We start from the raw sequence: 26,309 nt of genomic DNA, 5'->3' as shown, positions 1-26,309 counted from the left end.
CCTCCTGGACCCCAGATTGGGCCATGACCCTCAGTGTCTGAGACCCTAAACATTTACATACACAGGGTTCAGATCCAAGTAGTTGAGGGCTATGGGGTGTAGACTGGTGGGCAGGAGGCCTGAAGGATCCAGGAAGTGAGTGTTGTCGGGGGCACAGCTGAGGGTGTACAGCAGAGGCAGGATAGGAGGTAGCTTTGGCTCTGAATAGCACAGATTTAAGACTTGGCCAGGCATCTAGACATTCATTCATTACACGCTGGAAGACAGTAAACATTGAGAGCAAAGGTATTAGGGATCAGAAATGAATTGGGTTTAGCCCCTGATATCTGGAAGCTCATGGCCTTGCTCTTGTCTGGGACAGAGTAGGAGAAGGGAGCGACTTCCATTTTTCGAGTAAGACAGTTCTGGATTTGAATCCCAGCTCTGCTGCTTACAAAGCTGTGTGACCTTGCCCATCTAACTTAACCTCTCTGAACTCTCGGCAAAAGTGGAGATGATGGTACTTAACTCCACAGGGTTGTAGTAGAGATTAGATGAGGTCAGATATAGGGAAGCCCCCAACACAGGGCCTGTTACATTGTAGGCTCCTGTCTCCCACTGAGTCTTTTTTTTTAGACAGAGTGTTGCTCTGTTGCCCAGGCAGGAATACAGTGGCATGATCTTGGCTCACTTCAACCTCTGCCTCCCAGGTTCAAGCAATTCTCATACCTCAGCCTCCCAAGTAGCTGGGACTACAGGCACACACCACCACACCGGCTAATTTTTGTATTTTTAGTAGAGACCGGGTTTCACCACGTTGCCTAGGTTGGTCTCGAACTCCTGACCTCAAGTGATCCACCTGCCTCGGCCTCCCAAAGTGCTGGGATTATAGGCATGAGCCACCGTGTCCAGCCACCAATTGAGTCTTTTTGAAGAAGACCTACTCCAAAAATTTCCATCTTGGTGTAATTTCCCTCAGGATTAAAATTCCGGGAAAAGAGCACTCTTCCCCAGGAAATATTGGGGTGTTGTTATTCGAAGGGAGAATAGCAGGCAGCAGCAGCAGACGGTCACTGTCGTGATGGTTATGATTATCATCAGAAACATCTATGGGCATCTCCAGGTACTGGTTTTCAGGCCAAGCTCAAGGTCAAGAGTCTGCCTGGGCTGGTCAGGGCTGTTTTGTGAAGCATTATCTCAGAAGTGTATGGCTGCAGGGCAACTTAGCAACCCTCTCAGCTTTCCATGTTTTTGGACAAGTGAACAGAAGGGTTAAGTGATTTGACTGATGTTGCACAGTGTCATGATGACAGTTCTGAAACCCAGGTTTTCTGGTCCCAGGTGGTTTTCTTCATTCTTTCCTGCGTGTGTCTCAGCCCATCATACACATGAGACCCTGGAGTCCCTCCAGAGTTTATTGAATGGTTAGGGATGGATCCCTTTCCAGGCTCTGGAGCCCAGGTCAAAGGTTTCTTTCAGCAGGGTCTGCCATGAAAAACCTTAGACGTAGGTGGGGCACTGAAGCTAGAAGTTATAAAGCTGGCCCAGGATGGAAGCCAGAGACAGAAGGAAGGAGATCATGTGATTGGCAGGCATACCATGTTTCTCTTCTTCTGCTCTGACCCAGTGCCGGAGCATCAGCTCACACAGGAGGAGGAGATGAAAGAAGGCTCCTTGAGTTGGAGGGTCTACCACCACTACATCCAGGCAGCTGGAGGTATGGTTCCCATGCCAGCCCAGGGCTGTCTCTTGGAGCAGCCCTATCCCTGAAACGGGGTCAGATTAGAACATGTGAGGTCACGTGAAGTAGAGAGGTCCAGAGGAACCATGGTATTTATTGGCCTAACTTGCAAAACTAAACTTTACTCAGTTATAGCAACTCTACCATCAAAGCCAAGGTTGGAAGTTATATTTTCTTCTTTTTTTTTTTTTTTTTTTTTTGAGACGGAGTCTTGCTCTGCCGCCCAGGCTGGAGTGCAGTGGCCGGCTCTCAGCTCACTGCAAGCTCCGCCTCCCGGGTTCACGCCATTCTCCTGTCTCAGCCTCCCGAGTAGCTGGGACTACAGGTGCCCGCCTCGTCGCCTGGCTAGTTTTTTGTGTTTTTTTTTAGTAGAGACGAGGTTTCACCGTATTAGCCAGGATGGTCTCGATCTCCTGACCTCGTGATCCGCCCGTCTCGGCCTCCCAAAGTGCTGGGATTACAGGCTTGAGCCACCGCGCCCGGCGGAAGTTATATTTTCATGTATACTCATTATTTCAGTGTTTTTCTATTTTTTTAGTTTTAAAAATTTGAAAAAAAAGAATAGAGATGAGGTCTTGCTATGTTGACCAGGCTGGTCTTGAACTTCTGGCCTCAAATAATCCTCCCATCTCAGCCTCCCAGAGGGCTGGGATTACAGGCATGAGCCACCACATCCTGCCTCATTATTTCAGTGTTTTTCAAACTCTGAGCTCTGCTCCCTTAGTGGGTTTTGCAATCAGCTGAGTTTATCATGAGCAGCACTGAAAGACATGAAATAGAATCGGATAGAAAATAGCAGCCACATCGCATAAGGTCACAGTGGTGGGACTTTTATTTTGGTGTGATTTAGAATTTCTTAATTTTTATTTCTTAAGGCAGGTAGAAGGCAATTAGAAGTTCAAAGCTACTGCCTTATTAAATGGTGTATATCATCATGTATATTTACTGTACAATGTTGTAAACACAAAACTCAATATATGGTGCTGTACTTATCAAGTAATTTAAGAGATTTTTGAGAGTTATTTTTACTCCATGAAACTTTTTACACATCGTTGGCATTGGAAGCTGACCCTTGTGTAAGATGTCTTCTGTCTGCATGCCTGCGGGAGGAAGAGGTAGGCTGCGTACACAGGACACTGTCCCCGCCCTGTCCACCATGGGTATCCTGCAAGGAGTAACCCAGGGCCTGCCCAGACAGAGCAGGGAATAGCAAATGCTTGTGAAATGCATGAATGGATCTAGCAGCATACATTGATCTGTATTTACAAAGTGCCTACTATGTTCCAGGCCCTGTGCCAAGCTCTAGAGGGGAGGGGGCATAAAGTCATCTAAGAACCATCGCTGAAATCTAGCTGGAGAATTAAGACATTGCTTCCATCAGATGGTGAGAGAGATCTCTGTGGCCAGGGAATCTCAAATCTCATCAAAGAAGAGACAACCCTTGAAGGAAGGATAGAATTTGGGAAAAGACTGTAGGCACGGGACATGTGAGCATAAATAGGTGAGAGGAGTGCTAGAGCAGGAAGCAGTGTCCCAAGAAGGAGTGTACCCTGCCTTTTCCCACCCTTAACTGCTTCAAATCCCAGCTCTGCCACTCACCAACTCTGTGAGTTTGGGCAAGGTAGTTGCCCTCTCAGATTCAGTTTTCTCATTTTATTAGCCTATTTGTGCTGCTGTAACAACATATATTAGACTGGGTAGTTTATAAAGAACAGAAATTTATTTCTCACTGTTCTGGAGGCTGGGAAGTCCAAGATCAAGGTGCTGGCAAGTTTGGTGTCTGGTGAGGGCCCAGTATCTACTTCCAAGATGGCGCCTTGAATGCTGCGTCCTCCATCCCTGGAGGGGATAAATGTTGTATCCTCACATGGCGAAAGGAACAAAAAACCAGGGAGGCAGCTCTCTGAAGCCTCTTAAGGGCATTAATGCCATTCATGAGGGCTCCATCCTCAAGGTTGTCACCTCCTAGAGGCCTCACTTTCTAATACCATCACCTTGGGAATTTGGTTTCAACATTTTGGAGACACATACATTCACACAATAGCACTCTTGAAAATGGAGATAGGAATTACTAATTCAGAAATACTGCATACATTTAGTACTATTCCTGGCATGTAGCACATGATAGTACATAGTGCGTACCACATAACAGGTAGCTGTTATTGTTACTTATAAAACTGAACCTGCAGGACCTGCATAAGGTGAACGAACTTCTCTAGAACACTACCCTGTGCCAGGCACTGGGCTGAGTGCTTGACACACGTTATTTCATATCATCTTCAGCATGGCTCTGAAGCTGGTAAGGTTATCACTATTTAATAGGTAAAGAAGTGGCATGTTGCTAACATTTGGTACCTTGTCCAAGGTCACACGGTTTGGAAGTGGTGAAGCCAGGATTTGAACCCAGGGCTCCCTGACTTTGGAACCCAGCTCTTCCCATTCCTCCAAGGTGTCCACAGTGGGTGGGGCTCAAGGGTTTCCAAGCACTCAAAGACAGGGATGGCCAAGCAGCTGAGTCAGCAGTTGCCTTGCACCTGTTTGTGGCACTTGTACATCACCACTGTCTCCCTCCCAGGTTACATGGTCTCTTGCATAGTTTTCTTCTTCATGGTGCTGATCATCTTCTTCACAATCTTCAGCTTCTGGTGGCTGAGCTACTGGTTGGAGCAGGGCTCAGGGGTGAGTGCCATGAGGTGGGTGGGCTGTGTTTCTACGGGCTTGAGTGAGGTGTGGTGACTTCTTGCTCCTTGAGACCACAAGAGCCAGAGCATGGCTTGGGACCCACATGACAAGCCCAGAGCTGGTGTTCTAGAGAGAACCATGGGGAGCCAGGACTCCGGGGTTCTCCTGCACAGGCCTTCTGACTTTGTAGAATGGGTGGCACCTGATCAGTCTTACTGGAAAACCAAGAGATTTATATCCCCAGACAGTGCCCCAAGAATCTTTCCATTCCACTGTAGTAACTGTCTCCTTTAGCTCCAGGCTGGCCTCCACACTATGGTTTATTTAAAATATACTTCTGGTCTTGTGAGCTGGGAGCCACGACCGGCCACACTGTCAAGTTATTTCACTAATCTCCCCACCCACATTCTGAGGCAGGTTCCACTGTCTTCATTTTCCCAAGGGGACCCTGTGCCTAGAGAGGATGAAGAACCTGCCCTAGGACAGGACAGGGCCAGGACTTGAACTTGGTGCCCTTAATTGAAGCCATGCTTTCCCCACAGTCCTCCATGTGGTTAATTTCTGGATCGTGTCCCAGGAGGTTTGGGTCAGGAGAGCAGAAGCCACTCTAAGTATTTAGAGCTTCGGAGGATTTAATATAGGGAATTAGAGGCTCAGTCAACCATTGGAGGGGAAGCAGCCATCAGGGATCTCAGCTGAACTGAAGTGGGTGATTTCCAGGATGCCTTCCAGCCTCTGGAAAAACCCCACACCCCACGCTCCTGCCCACAGTTGCCACTGAGTGTGCTGGCTTCTCCTCTTCCACCTTTCTGTTTCCCTGTGGGTGCCTCTCCTTGGCAAAATCTAGCCTGAAACCATGCCAGGAGGAGTTTTGGGAAATCACGTCCCCAAGCTTCTCGCTGCATCGCAGCAGAGCGTGTGCAAGGGCCCAGCTGCTGCAGTGTCCACAGGGCAGACTCTGAGGGCCTAGTGCAGGGCAGGGTGGTGGGAATGAAGGGCAAAAGAGAGTAGCCAAGTGCTGAGTAGGGAGGTTTGGGCAAACAACTTCACCTTCTACCAGCCACGGAGTCTCACGTGGCCCCAGGGAGAAGGCTTTCCCTGCCACTGAATTTCCCCCTGGACACCTGCAGTCTGACCCCCTGTTCTTTCTTGAAGACCAATAGCAGCCGAGAGAGCAATGGAACCACGGCAGACCTGGGCAACATGGCAGACAATCCTCAACTGTCCTTCTACCAGCTGGTGTATGTGCTCAACACCCTGCTCCTCATCTGTGTGGGGGTCTGCTCCTCAGGGATTTTCACCAAGGTCACGAGGAAGGCATCCACGGCTCTGCACAACAAGCTCTTCAACAAGGTATGGGCCTGGGTGCTGGGCGGGGCTGAAGGCTGGGCTCTGAACTTGCCCAGCTTCATTTTTATTTTTTTATTTTTTAGAGCTCTGTAGCCCAGGCTGGAGTGCAGTGAGTGGCACAGTCTCTACTCACGGCAACCTCTGTGATCCTCCTGCCTCAGCCTCCCAAGTAGCTGGGAGTACAGGCGCATGCCACCAGATATGACTGATTTTTGTATTTTTCGTAGAGACTGGGTTTCACCACATTGCCCAAGGTGGTCTCAAACTCCTGGGTTCCAGTGATCCATCTACCTCAGCCCCCCAAAGTGCTGGGATTACAGGCATGAGCGACCATACCCGGCCTATTTTTTTAAAAATTAGTAGACTTTAATTATTTATTTATCTGTAGAGATGGGGTCTTGCTATATTGCCCAGGCTGGTCTCAAAATCCTGGGCTAAACCAATCCTCCCACACTGGCCTTCTAAGTAGCTGGAATTAAGGTGTGAGCCACCATGCCCAGACAACTTTATTTTTTGAGCACTTTTGGTTTACAGAAAAATTGAGATGACAGTACAGAGAGTTCTCATATACCTGCCTATCAGCCAGGCTGGAGTGCAGTGGTGTGACCACAGCTTACTGCAGCCTCAACCTCTTGGGCTGAAGAAGTCCTCCCTACCTTAACTCCGAGGAGCTGGAACCACAGGCGCACACCACCTTGCCTGGCTAATTTTTGTATTTTTTGTATTTTTGTAGAGACAGGTCTTGCCATGTTGCGCAGGCTGGTCTTGAACTCCTGGGCTCAAGTCATCTGCCCATCTCAGCCTCCTAAAGTGCTGGGATTACAGTTGTGAGTCACTGCACCTGGCCCATTTCTTCTATTCTTAACATCTTGCATTAACATGGGACATTTGTTACAATTGATGAGTCAATATTGATACATTATTAATTATTATTATTAATGAATGTCCACGGTTCACCTTATGGTGCATTCTTTGTGCTGTGCATTCTATGGGTTTTGATAAATGTATAATGACATGTATCCACGGTACAGAATAGTTCTCCTGCCATGAACAAAACCCCGTGCCCCACCTATTCATCCTCCCTCCCTGCCCTCAAATTCCTGGCAACCACTGATCTTTTTTACTCTCTTCATAGCTTTGCCTTTTCTAAAATGTCGTCGTTGCAGCTGGGTGAACCGGGCTGTTTGATGAGGAGGGAGTGACGAAGGTGTGGCTGAGTTCTCTCGCTGTTGGAAGTCTGGTTGTAAGAGCTCAGTGTCCCTTGATGGAGGGCCACAGCAATGCTGGCCTCCACTGGCTGAGCACGGTCACGTACAGAGTTGCTTATGATTGCCCTGAGTTCTCTTTGAAGTGGATATTATCCTCATTTTACATATGAGGATACTGAAATCTCACATATATTAAAGTTGGAATATGTGTTTGGTTAGAATACTCAATTGTCAGCTGGGCACGGTGGCTCACACCTGGAATCCCAGCGTTTTGGGAGGCCCGAGGTGAGTGGATTGCTTGAGCTCAGGAATTCAAGACCAGCCTGGGCAACATGGTAAAATCTTGTCTCTACCAAAAATATAAAAATTAGCTGGACATGGGGGCTTGTGTCTGTAGTCCCAGGTACTCGGGGGACTGAGGATCAAGGAGGATGGCTTGAGTCAGGGAGGTGGAGGTTGCAGTGAGCCAAGATCATGCCACTGCACTCCAGCCTGGGAGAGAGTGAGACCCTATCTCATAAAAAAAAAAAAAAATATATATATATATATATATATACACACACCGAATTGTCTGTGATATCACACTGCTTCTTGGAAATGTCATTCCTCTCTCTCACTTACTAAGTGTTACTATGTGCCAGTTTCTGCAGTGGCCATGGGGCTCACATTAGAGAATGCATAGTGCAGGTATGGTTTGGGCCATCATGGTACACTATACATCATGGGTGTATAGTCTAATGGGGAAGATGGACAAGAAAATGGGATGGGGCACACAGGGCCATGAGAATGTAAGAGGCACCTTGTCTTAGCTTGAGGGCAGGGGAAGAAAGTGAGGAGAGTCCAGAAAGCCTTCTCAGGAGCTTCTCTCCTTGAAGGAGGAGTCAGATTTAGCCAGCTCAAGACCAGGAGACTGAAGGTGAACAAAAGCAGAGCACTTCTGGGAGGCGAATGGACTTCTGGAAGGCTGATCTCAGAGGTGGGAGTGGGGGTTTTGACTTGGAGACACGGGAGGTGAGGAGTGGCCCATCGTTCCTTGTAGACTGAATGCAAATTGTGTTGCCATCAAGTGTTTCAACTCTGGCAGGGTGAGACAAAGCTTTTCCCTACCTCTCAGGTAAAGCTTGGCAGAACCAGAAAGCAGGAGGGGGACATTCTACCTGAGGCCTGACACTTTCCCAGCCGGCCTCTGGGGGTGGCCCTCAGCCCTCCAGGTGGTCTCTGAGTTTCTTTTGATGGCACATTCCAAGATTCTAGAAATATCCAGTGCCCATGCGTCTACATGACATTTTGTATTTTAATTTTGAGAAATGTTCAAGTTTCTTTCCATGAAAATGTGTTTTGTATTTAAGATATTTTCATTTTTCCAGTCCTTTCGTGGCTTTTTAAACTTCAAATTTGTCTTTGTAGTTTTAAAGAATCACAAGTAAAGGATAAATCTGAAAAAATTCACTCAACTGCAAGCACAACAGAAAAAAATGAAGCAAAAATGAACAAACAAGAACAACCCCAGATCATTTTGATACTTAGAAGACAATCAGAAACCGAAACCCTTTTCCCTTTGTCACCACCATTGGTCTCTAATCCAGAGTAATGCTGGGCTTCCACAGATGCGGCTTCCTCACCCACAGTGGAACTGAGGTCCGCTCCTGTGTCTCCTCCACAACCCCGCCATGCTCCGCACCCACAAGGCGTGCTCAGAGTCCTTGAAGGGGTGACCCTTTTGCCCTTTGATTCCTCTGAGTGATCATGACAATTCTGATTGCTTTAGCTCAAGTATTTAACAAAACATTCTGGAAATAAAATCGAAGGCATTTTAGAGGCAGAAAAAGCAAGGTGACCCTAAATCTGCCCCTCCGACCCTCACTACCCCACCAGCTAGAAAGCAAACATACATGAGAAATACACTTGGTCGGCAGTATCCACGCATTTGCAATGAGAGCAGCTATAGGGAAGAGTTCATGGCTCAAATAATTACATTTCGTAGTCAAAATGTCCTTCCCTCCTCTTTCCGTGTGTTTGGCTTTAATAGATGCCATTGGCTTCTATTCATTTCTACTTCTTGCATTATAGCTTGAGAAGTACATGGGGAAATGTAGGTGGTCATTTTGTCAGTGCCATGAATCTTTAAGAAATTGCCTTCTGTGAAGAGTGACTGTGCCAGGCTTGGGAAAGCCTCAGAAGGCCTAATTGGATCATAGTTTTGCCATTAACCACTTGGGTAATGAGTAAGTTACAGAGCCACTTCCTCTTCTGCAATCTTCAGTTTCCTCATCTGCAAAACAAGGACACCAAACAAAATGCTTTTGTTAGAGTCTACCTTGTGGTTTGAAATGTCCTTTGATCTCTGAAAGGCCTCATGCCCACTGGCTGTTAGAGATCAACTTGGAGGTGCCACCTTTAAGAAGTGGGCAGTTATGGCTAAATTTGATCCAAGGGTCCAAATCATGTGCAACCACAGTGGGATTGCTGCTGCTAATCTTTGGCAATCCTGAGTGAAAATGGTCCCATCTGTAGAAAATAATAAGAGCTGGTATGGATAGAATGCCTGAGGGTGATGCAGGGCAGGCAAACCCCAGAACGGGGCTTAGTCCATGAGGGTTCTTGGCTTTGCCCGGGGAAGAATTCAAGGGCAAGCCAGTGGTAGGGTAGAAGAATACAGTTTTACTGAAGTGTCAGTGTTGCAGTTCTGGCAGTGTTGGCAGCTCTATGACTGACCGTGCAGAGCAGGGCTACCCCGTAGGCAGTGTGCTGACAGTTGCAGCTCAGGGCAGGTTTGCAGTCATATTTATATCTACTTTTAATTACATGTAGATTAAGGGACAGTTTATACAGAAGTTTCTAGGAGAAGGGTGGCAAATTCCAAGTCATCAAGTCATTGATGACTCAGAAAGGGGCGGTAACTCCTGGATGTTGCCATGGCAGTGGTAAACTGACATGACACACTGGTAGGCCTGTCTTATGGAAAGTGGCTTCCACCCTGCCCCTGTTTTAGCTAGTCCTCAATTTGGTCTGGCGTTCAAACCCCACCTCCAGAGTCAAGTCTCACTTCCTACCTCAGGGGGAGGCACTGCTTGGAGCATTTTCAATGTATTCTCTCTCTCATAGCTTTACAGGATATAATTCATATACCATACGTTCACCCTTTTAAATTAAACACTTCAGTGTTTAGTATATTTGAGGAGTTGTGTGATCCTCACTACAACTCTATGAAGCATTGTTTTCATCCCCATTTCACTAACAAGGACCTTGAGACTCAGAGGAGCTCAGTACTTGCCCGAGGTCAGACAGCAGTTAGGTGGAGGAGTCAGGTAGCCATGGAGCCCATCCGTGCTTTTAAACCATTGCTCTACATTGCCTGCCCTGGAGACCCCTGGGATCACATCCCATGGCTCTTTAGAGTCAAGGGTAATAGACATCTTCATCCAATCTTGAGGAGGGCCTGCAGCTTCTCTCACGGTCCACACTGATTTTGTCCCTGCAGGTTTTCCGCTGTCCCATGAGTTTCTTTGACACCATCCCAATAGGCCGGCTCTTGAACTGCTTCGCAGGGGACTTGGAAGAGCTGGACCAGCTCTTGCCCATCTTTTCAGAGCAGTTCATGGTCCTGTCCTTGCTGGTGATCACCATCCTGTTGGTTATCAGTATGCTGTCTCCATACATCCTGTTAATGGGAGCCACAATCATGGTTATTTGCTTCGTTTATTATATGTGAGTAGGTTCTTTTTGCTTGTGACTTGGGGAGCAAGGCTGGGACCAACCCAGATTAGATGGTCCCAGAGGTGGATGGTCCAGGTCCCTTACTTCCACTGTCTATGCAGGATGTTCAAGAAGACCATCGGTGTGTTCAAGAGACTGGAGAACTATAGCCGGTCCCCTTTATTCTCCCACATCCTCAATTCTCTGCAAGGCCTGAGCTCCATCCATGTCTATGGAAAAACTGAAGACTTCATCAGCCAGTGAGTCCTTCTGCTGCCATTTGAGAATGATGGAACCACAGGGGTGGTGGGGATCAGGGAAAGAATGGAGTATCTGAGAATGGCACCATCCTCAAAAGCACCAGAGCACATTGTTCGATGGACTTATTTCTCTGAGCCTCCAGAACCTGCTGAGCCATTCTTTCATTTATAATAATGAAAAATGTAAATAATAGGAAAAATGTTTGTAAACTTTAAAGGCCTTGTATATATTGTGTGTGTATATATATGGACATATGTATACATACATTTAATGATAGGGTGCATTACTGTGCCAACACATCTTGCATTATGTTATTTCTTTCACTTCCAAACAAATATCTAACTTTAACAAAATAATGAGGAACAATAGCTTTCTAAATAATAGAACTTCCTTCACTACTCATGCCATAGATTTGCCTCCTAAATGTTGAAACAAACAAGCAGACAAGTCCTATGATTGTTGTTGAGGTTTAATGGTGTAACATGAACTTATCTGTTTGTAGAGGATAATCAAGCACGGTCTTCACCTACAAGAAGTTCATAGTCTGGTGGAAAAGGGAGAAACAGGCACACGTTTTTGGTAATTATACATGATTGAAGAAGATAGATGGCATCAAAGAGGGGCAGATAAACTACTTGGGAATTCAGAGGGGAAGGAGGTGGCCTAGGGGGATCAGAGAAGGCTTTCAGGAGGAGGTGGCATCTGAGCTGGCCTTGAAGCCTGGGTAAGACTTGGACACACATTTGGGAGAAGGTATGTGCTCAGTTAGCTGGAATATTGGATGAACTGTGCACCTTCTCTCAGTGGCGTTATAGACCACTCAAAGTCTGTGCAGACTCTAGGACTGAGGGGATCCTGCAGGGATGCATTCGCTCAGCCCACACTGAGAACCCTGCCCCAAGGTATAGATCAAGACACGCAGATGAAGAGAGACTGGAGGGATTGGAGCTGTTGTTGGGGAAGGTCTCAGAGAAAAGGACCCTGAGCAGAGATCTAAATCAAGTGTGGGTTGAGCTATGGAATTATGTGAGCAGGAGCTCTCCAGGCAGAGGGGACAGTAAATGCAAAGACCGTGAGATGGGGGAGTAGGTTTGAAGGATAGCAAGGTGGCTTGAGCACAGGGGCCACAGAGTGACCAGGGTCTGTTTTGTTTAATCCGGGAAGGCCTCAAGGTGGAGGTGACTCAGTCAGTATAGAAAGGTAAGGTGGATGGAATTTGGAATCTCTTATGCAAAGATTCAGAGGGTGTGGACAGAGTGAGTCAGAAGGGCCACTGTGCTGGGTGATAGCCCACTCAGATGGTAAGATGGTTTTAGTTGATGTGTAAATGAATATTTAATTTCAATAATCAAAGTTTGATTTGAATGTACTTTAGAAAAAATGCAACTGACGTATCAAAGCCATTATTTATATAATTTAAGGTTGTGAGTAAAGTTTCTTTTAATATACATTCTCAAATAAAGCAAGTAAAATAAGAATACTAATCAATTAACAGTATAGGTTGTGATTGATATGGAAAACTGTGATGGTGGTATGTGAAAATTGGAAATTGGTAGGTCTCTATTGGTTGGAAGTGACAGAAAAAACTAATTCAAACTAGCTTAAAAGTATGACTTAAATATGGCAAAATAGTAACAATTGCTAAATTAGGTAGAGGGTATACAGATGTTCTTGGAACCAACTTTTTAATTTCTTGGTACTTTAAAAATTTTTCATTAGTGGATATGCAGATGTTCATTAAATCAAGCTTTTAATCTCTTGGTACTTATAAAAATTTTCATAACAAAAGGCTGGGAAGGAGGACTTGCTTAAAGTGAGGCTTAATCCAGAGACTCAGCTAATGTTCCCCGGGTGTCTGGGCTTTACTGCTCTGCCTTCCACTGTGTTATTTTACCTTTAAGCTTCCAGAGACCCTCTGGTGGCTCCAGGCTCCCCTCCTAGTAGCAGAATGGTAGTTTCAGATCTCCCATCATCCCACTGAAAGAAACCACTCCCACACTCATTCACACGTCCTGGCATTTATTCACTCTCTGTGGCCAATTTAGGGTGACTGACTCACTCTGAGTGAGTCACAGAGGTTAGGCGAGGAGTGCGTGCTAAGGATGGGCCTTACCACCAGAGCCTGCTCCTCAATCTGGTTTAGGAGTCAGGTCAACTTCACCCAAATTCATGGCTGAGAAAGTGGTAGGGAGTAACTCCCGAAAGAAAAATCAGGCCCTGCTGCTGGGAGTAGGAAACTGGATGCTGGAGGAAGCAGCCGGTATCTACCCTGACCTGGGGAGACCCTGGGTCAGACAAACACGTGGTTCTTAGTCTGTGCTTTCCTTCTCAGGTTTAAGAGGCTGACTGATGCGCAGAATAACTACCTGTTGTTGTTTCTGTCTTCCACGCGATGGCTGGCACTGAGGCTGGAGATCTTGACCAACCTTGTGACTTTGGCTGTTGCCCTGTTCGTGGCTTTTGGCATATCCTCCACCTCCTACTCCTTTAAAGCCATGGCTCTCAGCATCGTGCTGCAGGTGAGGAGGTGACTCTGTGTGGGCCCTCTCTGAGCTTTGCTCATCCTCTGCCTGCGGCTTCTGGGCAGACTCAGGGGGTCCTCAGGTATTCAGTGACACCTTAAGTTCTGGCCACATGTGGTCTTAGGAGCTATGTGCTTGGCCTTTTGAAATTGGCTGCTTTGCTCTGTTTCCTCATGGTCAGCTCTGAATTGGGAAGTCTGTATTCAAAGGTATTTAATAGAATCACAGGACACTGGGAATGAAGGGGAGCCCACAGGCAACAGAGTCCAATGCTCATATTGTGCAGTTGGGGAAACTGAGGCCCAGACAAGGGAAGGAGTTGTCCAAACAGATGCATGTTAGCAGAGCTGGAAAGAGAACCCTGACCTCTTGGCTTCCTGGCTGCTGTCTTTGTACCTAACCGTTCCTATCCTGATTGAGCTGTCAAACCTTTCTGAATCACCTGGAAGGGTCGTTTAAAAGGTGAGTTTCGCAGCCCGGCCCCTAGAACAGGGCTTCTCAAACTTAAATGTGCCTAAGACTTGAAACAGACTTCCACTGAGCTGGTGCAATGCCAGGCACTGGCCGTGCTCTCTTCCAGGCATTCAGTGCTCACCCCACTGCATGAGATGAGCAAAGTGGTTAAGAACATGTGGTTTGGGGCCAGGTGTGGTGGCTCACACCTATAATCCCAGCACTTTGGGAAGCCAAAGTGGGTGAATCACGAGGTCAGGAGATCGAGACCATCCTGGCTAACACGGTGAAACCCCATCTCTGGTAAAAAAAATACAAAAAAAATTAGTCAGGCATGGTGGTGGGTGCCTGTAGTCCCAGCTACTCAGGAGACTGAGGCAGGAGAATGGCGTGAACCCGGGAGACGGAGCTTGCAGTGAGCCAAGATCGCTCCACTGCACTCCAGCCTGGGTGACAGAGCAAGATTCCATCTCAAAAAAAAAAAAAAGGAAAAAAAGAACATGTGGTTTGGAATATCCAGGTTCAAAGAGGCTCTGCCCATTATTAGCTGTGTGGCTTTGGGTAAATTGGTTAACCTCTCTGTGCCTGGGATTCTTCATCTGTAAAAGGGAGATAATAAAGGTTTCAAAAATAATAGTCTTGTGAGGATTATGTGTAAATGTGAGACTTAATGCTTGTAAAAACCTAGAGTAGTGCCTGGCCTGCAATAAACGCTCAATGAATATTAGCTATTATTGTTCTGGTCTTACAAATAGAAAACTTAGGGCTTAGAGAGTTTAAGTAACTTGGCCATGTTCCCATAGCCAATAAGAGGCAGGTGTGTGCACAGGCTCACATTCTCCTTCTCTCTCTGATACACACACATGCACCAGTGCAGAGTGACCTCCAGACCTCCAGCACTCTCAGGGAGAGGCACCACACCAGGGTCTTAGGGGATTTGGAACCACTAAGGCCCAGAAATCCCTCCTGCTGCTGCTTCAGGACATAGATCAGGAGGACAATGCTCAGGGCGAAGCGCAGCCCCTGTAAGGAGCGAGGCAGAGGCTCGTCTCTCCCAGGGTGCCCCGTTCACAGCAGGCGGTTCCTCCAACGTTGTTATACCACCGGAGACTCAAATGGGAAACCCTGCCTTGGGGGACTGACTGCTTCAAAATGGCCTTTGAGGGTCATTTTTTTCTTTTCAAGGTCTGCTGTATTATTTAAGCATCTTATCTTCATCCTGATCATAACTTCTCAATTCCCAGCCCTGCAGCACTTTCCAAGTCACCTTCCACACTCTCACCAGAGTAATCTTTAATTATAGTTTTCATCATGTCACTGCTTTGTTCAGAAGCCTTCGAAAACTCTGTCTCCTGTCTACTAAACTTCAGCTATGGGGTCCTGACCTCAGTATGCTCCCTCTGCTGCAGTCAAGCCAGAACCTCACTGACTTCTGCATGCACTTTTGAGAAAATTACATTCGAGCATTGGGAGGCAGGAATCACACATCACATTGCTTTGTAGCCCTAAGAGGCTTCTCAGGAAATGCCGGAGATGCATCTGGCTGCAAGGCAAAGAACCAACCCAAAATGGCCTCGACCATCCGGGAACTTATTCTCTCATGTAGCCAGAAGGCTGGGGTAGGGCTATGCTCAGTTGGCTCCTTTAGTGGCCTAGCAAGAACCCTTGATCATTCTACCTTTTTGTGCTGGCATTCACAGTCCGGCTTTGTCTGCAAGTCTGTCTGTATTCATGGTCACAAAATGGTTGCTGCAGCCCCAAGTGACACATCCTCCCACAATAACAGTCAAAGGCTGGAGAGGAGATAACTTTTTCCATGTGTTCCTTTTTAAAAGCAAAGAGAAGTTTTCAAGAACACACCCATCCGATGCCTTCTCATCCTTCAGTGGCCGGAATGGCATCATGAGCCCACACATAAACCAATCTCTGGCAAGAGAAGTTGAATTAATGTGATTGGTTTGGATTAACCAAGCTTCCCTGAAGCATAAGGCCATCAGACACCTGAACATGATGCTGGCAAGGCAGCCCACAGGGTGTGATACACTGGGGGATGGGAGGAAAAGTGGTCTTCCAACCCACCCCTGGCCTCCTTTCCAGACTAAACACCATTTCATCATGGTGCCTACCTTCTCTGACTTACAGAGGGCTTCCCCTCCTTCCCACACCGTTTTGTTTCAGCCATAGCCAAACAGCTTGTGGGTGCCTGGATGTAATCTGTGAATTTGCTGCTTTCAGCACTTACATAGGCTGTTCTGTTTGGAACACTCTTCTCCACACATCTTTAGCCCACTGCATCTTACTTCACCTTAAAAATGTCACTCTAGGACTGACTCTTCCTGGAATCCTTCCCTGTGCTCTCATCCAGGACCCCTCCTGTGCATCCCAGTGGAACTCCAGGGCTTCTCCGTTGTGGAGTGCACCCCTCTGCACTTTATTCTTAGTTGCCTTGTCTGCCTTTCCATCCAGCTGGGAGCTCCTTGAGGGCAGGCCTACATCTGCCACATTTTGGGACATGGAGCCTGGTCCAGCTCCTGGCACAGAGCCATCCACCAGTTTGTTGAATGAATGTAGATGAATGTGTTACGCAGCACCCCCTGCACGTCCTGTTTGCCCATTTCTTGGGCCAGGGTAATTGAGGTTATAGATGGGGGCTCCAACCCCAGCTCTGCCTCCAGCTTCTAGATGTTTCTATGAATATAATTTCTTCTTTTGGAGTCTCAGTTTCCTTATTTTTGGTACCCCCAATTCCCAAGAGTCCCTCACTCCTCTAGCCTGGGTTTCCCTGAAGGCAGGACCTGAGACAGGTACTTGGGTGTGGGCAGCTTATTTGGGAGGTGCTACCAGGAACCAGGATTGAGGGAGCAGAAAAGTGAGACAGGGAAGGAGGAAGTCATCATGGAAGTGTGACATTGGGGTCCCTGTTCTATGTCACTGGGGCTCAACTGTCCTGGGATCTCCTGAGGAGCATATGGGATATTCCCAGGACCATGCCCTCAAAGGCTGGGAGATGGGAGCATTTATCTCTGCTAGCTCTTGTTCCCCATCAGTCAAAGTTCATTCTCAGTAGCCTTAAGTCTCCTGGGTTTCTGGGATGCCCTCATGCACAGGCTAGGTGGTTGCTGTGATGTGGGCAGAGGTCTTGAGCAGAAAGACATACAGAGGGCACTTGAGGTGGAACAGTGTCTGGGGAGGTTCTCCCCCAGAATTGCCCATTTCAGCTGCAGCTAAACTCAGAAGTGGGCTGAGGGGGCACCAGGGGCCTCTACTGCATTCTTGCTAGGAAAATTATCTTAGTTTCAGGGGTCACTCAGGGGCAATGGCAATCAGTGGTTGTCAGGAGCATTGAAGAGCCTCAGCACACCCCAGCAGCCTCTTGACCCCCAACTCTTCTCCTTCCTTCCAGCTGGCGTCCACCTTCCAGGCCACTGCCCGGACTAGCGTGGAGACAGAGGCATACTTCATGGCTGCAGAGAGGATGCTGCAGTACATGAAGGTGTGATTCAGGTCTGGGTCTGGTGTGGGGAGCTATGCAAGTTGGGGCATGACTTCTGTGACCTCTACAAGCCCCAGTGACCTCAGAGCCCTGAAACCATCCCAGGAAACACCAGGCTCCTGGCCCTTCCTCCCCGTCTTCCCCAGACTTTTGTTGACCATCTTGCTGAAGCTCTTCCACACCTGTCTGCTCACTTTGTCCACATCCCTCACAGCATTCCTAGGGGGAAGAGGAGATCATCTGCTCCTCTTAGAAATGAGAGGTTTGCCTGGTGCAATAATAATGATGACAATAATCTTTGTTCCTATTATTGCTTCCATTTATGTCGTGGTGGTTAAGAGCACAGATTCTGTAGCCAGATTTCCTGGGTTCAAGTCTAAGCTTTATCATTTGAATCATTGGAATAACCTGGGCAACTTATTCAAACTCTTTTACCCATCTCTGAAATGAAAAAGACGATAGCATCACTTTGCCAGATTATCACAAAGTTGAAATGATATAACACGTAAAGCGCGTAGCACACTGCCTGACCCGTAGTGAGGCTCCATCATGTTCTTTATTATTGTGATTGAGACCTTTCTACGGGCCAGCATGGCACTAAGCTTTTTATCTAGATTATCTCATGGGATCATGGAATAATTTTATCAGGTTGATTGAAGGATTATCCACATTTTTCAGACAAGGAAACCGAAGTTGGCCCAGGCAGAACATTTGCTTAAGATCACACAGGCTGGGGCTGGCAGAGCCCTCTGCAAACCAGGTCTCCTGCCCCCTTGCATAAGTGGAATTTAAGAATCGTAGGGCCCTGATTTCCTGCCCAGGATGCTACTGTGACACGGCACCAGCGTGGAGAGCTGTGGCTTGCAGCCAGGTGGTCAGATCCAACTTCTCCAGTGTTCTTTCCTCTCAACACACACAACTGCACTTGTAGATCTGGGTTTGAGTTCCAACCTGAAACTGTGTGATCTTAAGTAAGTTGTGGAACTTATCTTAAGTAGGTTTTTGATCTTAAGTTGTTGGATCCTCTATCTCCTCACCTGGTAAATGCCTCTAAAAAGGCCTGTCTCATAGGATGAGGATAGAGAGACATTAAGTCTCCGCAAGGGCTCTGAGCTATGAAACCCCCCAAAGGGGTGAGTCTCTGCTGCCTTTACTCTCTTTACCTTGGATTCTATTTCTTTAGAGTCACACAGTAAATCAGGAACATTGCTATATGTTAATAACAAGGGAATTAGCTATGCAGGTTTCTCACTCTTCTGGGGAAAATTTTGTGTGTTTTAGGGCATGGAGGGTGGGAGGTGTTCCTCTGATTACACAGCGGGGGGCTTGACCTTGGCGCAGGGCAGGCTGGGGTGGGTCACACCCCCTACAGTGGGAGGCTGGCAGGCCTGCAGGGGATGGGCCGAGATGGATGATAACTATTGATTTCTTTTTCTTTCTTCAAAAACAAGATGTGTGTCTCTGAAGCTCCTTTACATATGGAAGGCACAAGTTGTCCACAGGGGTGGCCACAGCATGGGGAAATCACATTTCAGGATTATCACATGAAATACAGAGACAACACACCCACTGTGCTTCACGGCGTCAACCTGACCATCCGCAGCAACGAAGTGGTGGGCATCGTGGGAAGGACGGGCTCTGGTGAGCTGAGCTTCCTGGGGGAGCATCCCTGGCTCCTCCTTTGCCCTTTCGGCACTAGACCTATTTGGGGGCATGTGTTTGCTCAGTCATCCCCCAAATATGTATTAGGTCCTCACGCTGTGCTGGTTCCTGTGCTAGACAAACACTGGTGAGCAAAACCCAAGGTCCCTGTGATCATGGGATTCCAGTGGAGGAGAGAGATGTTAAATAGACCAGCAAATAAAGACAGAAATATGACAGCTGCAGGCTGCGGTGGCTGCCAGGGAGAAAATAAACAGGGTGGTGTTATGCAGAATAATGGGGCCAGTGGTACCAGGCTGTGGATACCTGGGCTCTGAGCCCACTGCTTAAGCTGAGGTGTGTAGGGTCCGGGCAGGAGCACTTTTGGAGTGGCAGTGCAGGGCACTGCCAGGATGAAGAGCAGGACAGGAGTTAAATCCAGACTCCCCTTTTCCTCCCTCCCCACCCCCTTCCTGGACTGCTCTCATCAGCCTCTGTCTCCTCCTCTTTCCTCTCCCAGTTTCCTTTCTCCTCCTCAGTTTCTCTCCCTGTCTTCCTCTCCTGTCACTTCTGGGAGATCTGGCCCAAGTCCCCCTCCCTCTGCTTCTTTGCATTGTTTGAAAGCTACTGTTCAGACTTGGTTCTTGTCCCCTGTCCCCCACCCCTGGACACTCCAGAGCTGCCTCCTCCAGGAGGTCCCATGGATGATGAGAGCCTTCCTGGTCTCTGTCTCCTCAGCACTCGCGCACTGCAGGGTGAAGAGCTTCCACTTACGTTCTTTTGGGTGTTCTTCTCTTGCTATTTTCCACCTGCCGATTGGTGGAAACCCTGAGAGGGCCAGGGTCTGGCAGAGAGAAGCTCTCAGTAGATTCTGACCCTACTGACTATATTCATTCAATAGGTATTTATGAGCACCTACTATGTGCCTGGGAACCTACAGGTAAAGAAGACACACAGCTTCTACCCTCACAGAGCTTATCTTTGAGAACAGGGTTGAAACCTCCAATGCTTTGGAGCCTGGCAGGTGACATAACTGAGTGCCATGGGTCTCGGTGTGACCTACGGGGGCTGGGGAGGGCGGATGGTGACTGGAGAACGCCACTGTGTCTCAACCAAGCGGCCATGCTCAGCTCCAGTTGAGCTGTTGCCTGGGGGGCATATGGGTCCAGTGTTGCCAGTTCTACTAAGTTTCAAGAGAAACATACAATTTGCATTTTTATATCTAGGATTTTTTAAAATGCTGTCAAGGAATTACAAAGTAACCCTAACATTGTGTGTATGAAACAAAACATGTCTGTGGGCTGGCTTTGATCCAGGGGCCCCACGTGTGCCCTCTGACCCAGGCTGTAAGAAGCTGCCACCAGCCCTCTCCTACCCTTTCAGGGCTCACAACAATGAAGAATGGGCCATGGAGGGCAGTGGGTCAGGTGCGATCGCCAGGTGTGACCTGTGCTTCCACTAGTGCAGATGCAGGAAACTGAGGCCCTGCTCGTTTCTTGCCCCACAGGGAAGTCCTCCTTGGGCATGGCTCTCTTCCGCCTGGTGGAGCCCATGGCAGGCCGGATTCTCATTGACGGCGTGGACATTTGCAGCATCGGCCTGGAGGACTTGCGGTCCAAGCTCTCAGTGATCCCTCAAGATCCGGTGCTGCTCTCGGGAACCATCAAGTGAGTGCTCGGTCAGCAGGCAGCCTGCGGGAGGGAGGTCACAGGATGAGGATTCCAGCATTGGGCTGCCTATAGTGAGCTGGTGACCAATGCCCCGATTTCCAGGCCTCCTTGGCCTGCTGGGCCACTCATGCCTACCAGGCTTACTTCACTGAAGTACTGTTGAGGATTAAATGAGGCCTCAATATATATAAGAGCACTTTGTAAACCATAATGTTCTATGCAGAAACAAAGCTTATTTTTATTTTTTAGAAACTGGATGGGCATGGTGGTGCACAGCTGTAGTTCCAGCTATTTGGGAGGCTGAGGCAGGAGGATCGCTTGAGCCCAGGAGCTCAGGGCTGTAGTACACTATGACTATGCCTGTGAATAGCCACTGTGCTCCAACCTGGGCAACACAGCAAGACCCTGACTCTATTAAAAAACAAACAAACAAACAACAGAAACAAAACCCTGATGGGATTGGTCAGATTTCACTACACCATTAAGCATTTGGACTCAGGCTACCATATTCTTTCTTGTCCAGATGTGGCTTATTCTCTCTGTGCACTGGGCAGAGCCCCTGGGGACGTTTTTAGGAAGTGCTGCTTCAATGGTACACGTTCTGGACAAGGGTGAAGTGAGAAAAATCCAGGCAGCCCAGTCAGTGAAGCAGACAGAACCAGATCTTCCACCATCTTCACTACACTTTCCATGTCCTCAAAAGTCAACTCAGGGACAAAGCTTTATCCAGATTAGTCTCCTACTGACAATGCAGTTTATCTGGGAGGAAACATAAAGGCATGGGGACTGAGGAAGACAGATGCACTAAAAAGCAGGCTAGGTCCCCCATGTTTTGTGATATTTAAGGAGAATTCTTAGAGCCAGGAGGATAAACTGGGCCCCAGAGCTTCATTCATTCATTCCTTCATTCATCCTTCCACCCATTTAACTTGCCTTTTCTGAGCTTCTGCCTGGTCCAGACACTGTGCTAGGGACTGCAGCCAGTTTAGTGAATGTGCATTTCCCCTGCTCCCCCAGCAGGAGCTCGCAGTGTGGGTGGGGAAGATGGTTTTGTACAGGGGTAAGACCCAATAAATCACAATATGAAGAGGTAATTGCTAAGTCAGAGTGGGATGAGTCACTGCCTGAGTGAATCCAGAAAGGCTTCCCAGAGGAGGGGACATTTGATCAGGGTCTTGAAAGCTAAGTAGGAGCTTGCCAGGCAGAAATAGGAGAGAAACTCTTTTCAAGGAGAGGGAACAATATGTGCACAGACACAGAGTTTCAAAATGACTGGGTTGTGAGGCGGGGCATGGTAGCTCATGCCTGTAATCCCAGAACTTTGGGAGGCCAAGGCAGGCGGATCACTTGAGGTCCAGAGTTTGAGACCAGCCTGGCCAACATGGCAAAACCCTGTCTCTACTAAAAATACAAAACTTAGCCAGACGTGGTGGTGCATGTCTGTAATCCCAGCTACTCGGGAGGCTGAGGCACGAGAACCGCGTGAGCCCGGGAGGTGGAGGTTACAGTGAGCCGAGATCACGCTACTGCACTCCAGCCTGGGCAACTGAAGGAAACTCTGTCTCAACGCCCCCCCCCGCAAAAAAAAACAGCAGCAGCAACAACAACAACAATAACAAAATGGTCGTGTTAGGGGAATGATAAGACATTTAGTGATGGATTTCTGTATTACAGGAGACTGTGGCCAAATCTCCTGTGCATTGGCATGAAGAGTAGCAAAAATATGAACTTAACTATGACTATGCCTGTGAATAGCCACTGTGCTCCAACCTGGACAACACAGCAAGACCCTGACTCTATTAAAAAACAAACATATAAATAATTTATTGAGCATTTATATGTGCCAACCGAATGCTTTAGTATACTGTCTAATTTAACTCTCCCAACAACCCTGTGAGGCCCTTTCATTATCCCCATTTTACAGATGAAGGCACAGAACTTAGAGAGGAAGGGGACTTGTTTAAGGACACACAGAGAAATGGTGAAGATGAGATATAACCCTAGGTGTTCTAAACCCATAACTTGCGATATTCTGCGCACCTCTTGCTGCAGAAAGAAATGTGGACTTGAAATCGTACCTTAGAACTTAAGGCTCTACCCTTAAGCGTCTCTCTGAGTGTCTTTGATGTCAGCCTGGCTCTCATACTGGCTTGTGTCACGACCTTGTACAAGCTATTTAAAACTGATAAGAAAAGGGTATACTCATCTCATGGAGGAGAAAATGTCAAATAATCCATCTATGAAAGTGCTTTGGAGACATCAAATGTCATGCAAATAAGACTTGCCACTTCTTTAGTACACATTAGCCCTACACACAAGATATGTGTGGCCAGCACAACTGGGGAAGGATAAAGCAGAGGTTGACAGGTTTCACTCAGGGCTGCGCGGCTGAATAGCAGGGAAGTGTATAGACACTTGCTGTATAGACAAGTGTATATGCAGTGTAATAGCAGGGAAGTGTATAGACACTTGCTGTATAGACAAGTGTATAGACACTTGCTGCCTGTTCCAGATGCAAGCGTAAAGCTTGCTGGGTGTAAAGTCCAGATAGATTCCCTCTCTCCTGTCAGTTACCTGGATCTTAGGATTCTTTTCACTGCAAGAAACAGAAACTCCAGCCCCACCACAATGAGCTACCACTTCACACCCACTAAAATGGCTATAACAATAATAAAAGGTAAATAGCAAGTGTTAACAAGGATGTGGAAAAATGGAAACTCTCGTGCGTTGCCAGTGGGGATGTAAAATTGTGCAGATATCATGGAAAACAATTTGGCAGTTCCTCAAAAAGATAAACAAAAATTAGCTGGGCATGGTGGTCTGTGCTTGCGATTCCAGCTACTCAGGAGACTTGAGGCAGGGTACTTGCTTGAGCCCAAGAGGTCAAGGCTGTAGTGAGCTGTGTTTTCACCACTGCACTCCAGCCTCATCGACAGAGGCTGACAGAGTGTCTCAAAAACAAACAAACAAAAAATGTGAAACATAGAATTACTATGTTATCCAGGAATTTTACTTCTAGTTGTATATCCCAAAGTGTTGAAAGCAGAGACTTCAACCCATATGTGTACACTAGTGTTTAGGGCAGCCCTACTCACAGTAACCAGAAGGTGGAAACAAGCCATACATCTATAAGCAGATAATGGAAAAACAAAATGTGGTATAGCCATACAATGGAGTATTATGCAGCTTTAAAAAGAAGGGAAATGATACATGCTACAACATGGATGGACACGAAGTAAAAGATGCCGGACAGAAGGACACATGCTACATGATTCCACTTATATGAGGTAGCTGGAATAGGCAAATCCATATCGATGGAAAGTAGAATAGAAGTTACCAGGGGCTGGTGGGGAGGGGAGAGATTATTTAATGGGTATGGAGTTTTTGTTGGGGATAATGAAAAAGTTTTGTTTTGTTTTGTTTTGAGACCGAGTCTCATTCTGTCACCCAGGCTAGAGTGCAGTGACACCATCTCAGCTCACTGCAACCTCCACCTCCTGGGTTTAAGTGATTCTTCTGTCTCAGCCTCCTAAGTAACTGGGACTACAGGCTCGCATCACCATGCCTGGCTAATTTTTGTATTTTTAGTGGAGTGGGGTTTCACCATGTTGGCCAGGCTGGTCTCAAAGTCCTGACCTCAGGTGATCCGCCCACCTCAGCCTCCCAAAGTGCTGTGATTACAGGTGTGAACCACCATACCCAGCACAATGATGAAAAAGGTTTTGATATAAATAGTGGTAATGGTTACATGGCATTATTAATGTATTTAATGCTGCTGAATCATACACTTATAAGTGGTTAAAATGACAAATATTATGTACTTTCTATCACAAAATAAAACAAAACCCAAATGGCTTAAGCAAAAGTGGCCTCTAATGACTCATGCATGATAATGGGGAGGCCAAGGCTGAGTTCCAGGGCCCAGTTTTCCCCTAGCATTGTCTTGCTTCATTCTCAACTCCACATGACGTCCCTGGGGAGCTCCATGTGTCCCACTCCTGTGGGAGGATGGTTGCAATCTCTCCACACGTCTCTTCTCCCATGGTAGCCTGAAAAGTCCTGAGATACACTCTGGTTGGTTACTTTCCCACCCTGAGCTAAGCACTGTGGCCAGCGATTGCTGTATGTCGATTGGCTTATCCTTGAGCCCTTCGCTCCATCTGGAGTGGATGGCGGAGCCCACTTTGGAACACATGGGCTGGGGGATTGGGGAGGAGGTGGCCCCTAAACAAAACCCGGGGCTGCTGCCTGCAGAAGGAACAGGTGCTGGGAGGCACAGGAAATCTCCATTCGTGGTGGTTCCATGCATTTCCCTAAACCCCATAATCCAGTTCTAAACATTCTTGGTCATTCACTGGGCATATAAATGAGTGTTCAAAGGCTGGATGATGTTGTTGAACACTTCTCTTTCTCTCATATGGCAGATTCAACCTAGATCCCTTTGACCGTCACACCGACCAGGAGATCTGGGATGCCTTGGAGAGGACATTACTGACCAAGGCCGTAAGTAGCTCCAAGGCCCAAGTCTTGATCTAAGTCTACATTGCCCATGGGGGCCCGCTCCTGTGGGCTCCCCTCATGTGGTGTGCCAGCTGCTGCTGCTTCAGGTCATGGATGCATCCTCTCATGGAGATAAGATGACTTGGCATTCCTAAGTCAAGGCTGATGGCACTCAGACACCAACCGTGTGCCAGACACTGTTCTAGGCTCAGGGGCACAGCAAAGACAAGGCAGATGAGGTCTTTGTCCTCCTGGAACGTACATTCAATGAGAGATAAAGGCAACAAGTAAATGCAGGAGATACTTTCAGATACTGGTGAGGGCTGTATAGGTAGTAATGAGACGCATAGAAACTTCAGTGCAGGAGCAGTTCCTTTCAACTGGGTGACCAGGCAAGGTCTCTTTAAACAGGTGACAGCTGAGCTGAGACCAAGAACTGAGGGGCAGCTGGTGAAAGATCTTTTGAGAGGACATTCTGGGCACAGGAGATAGTGTATGCAAAGGCCTAGAGATGAGAGCGAGCAAGGCACGGTTAAAGAGCAAGAAGACAGAGGCTGGAGCATAGAGAGAGGAGGGGAGTGTTGCCAATACAGTGGGAGACTGACAAAGTCAGGATGGGTCTCACCCCACAGTGGCTTCCAAAATAGTGGGACACTGATGAGGTCAGGTTGGGTCTCACCCTACAGTGGCTTCCAAAATAGTGGGACACTGATGAGGTCAGGTTGGGTCTCACCCCACAGTGTCCTCCAAAATAGCGGGACACTGATGAGGTCAGGTTGGGTCTCACCCCACAGTGGCCTCCAAAATAGCGGGACACTGATGAGGTCAGGTTGGGTCTCACCCCACAGTGGCCTCCAAAATAGCGGGACACTGATGAGGTCAGGTTGGGTCTCACCCCACAGTGGCCTCCAAAATAGCGGGACACTGATGAGGTCAGGTTGGGTCTCACCCCACAGTGGCTTCCAAAATAGCGGGACACTGATGAGGTCAGGTTGGGTCTCACCCCACAGTGGCTTCCAAAATAGCGGGAGACCGATGAGGTCAGGTTGGGTCTCATTCCACAGTGGCTTCCAAAATAGCGGGACACCAATGAGGTCATGTTGGGTCTCACCC

The 26,309-nt window shown here is 47.7% G+C and overlaps 1 protein-coding gene across 1 annotated transcript in view; it reads left to right on the top strand.

Annotated features, from left to right (window-relative positions):
* ABCC11 (ATP binding cassette subfamily C member 11) overlaps positions 1-26,309 on the top strand; it is a 66,701-nt gene that overhangs the window by 35,736 nt on the left and 4,656 nt on the right. Inside the window, exons 17-26 of the mRNA XM_033218329.1 lie at positions 1,607-1,696; positions 4,296-4,399; positions 5,558-5,755; positions 10,442-10,668; positions 10,779-10,916; positions 13,250-13,436; positions 17,296-17,385; positions 18,837-19,026; positions 20,534-20,693; positions 25,121-25,199. Coding sequence (XP_033074220.1) covers positions 1,607-1,696; positions 4,296-4,399; positions 5,558-5,755; positions 10,442-10,668; positions 10,779-10,916; positions 13,250-13,436; positions 17,296-17,385; positions 18,837-19,026; positions 20,534-20,693; positions 25,121-25,199 — 1,463 coding nt within the window. The remainder of the gene's footprint in view (positions 1-1,606; positions 1,697-4,295; positions 4,400-5,557; positions 5,756-10,441; positions 10,669-10,778; positions 10,917-13,249; positions 13,437-17,295; positions 17,386-18,836; positions 19,027-20,533; positions 20,694-25,120; positions 25,200-26,309) is intronic.

The sequence above is a fragment of the Trachypithecus francoisi genome, unplaced genomic scaffold (assembly GCF_009764315.1).
Source record: "Trachypithecus francoisi isolate TF-2019V2 unplaced genomic scaffold, Tfra_2.0 Lachesis_group10, whole genome shotgun sequence".
Taxonomy (NCBI): Eukaryota; Metazoa; Chordata; class Mammalia; order Primates; family Cercopithecidae; genus Trachypithecus; species Trachypithecus francoisi.
The sequence above is the reverse complement of the archived record's forward strand: the minus strand, read 5'-3'. Positions and strand labels throughout refer to the sequence as shown.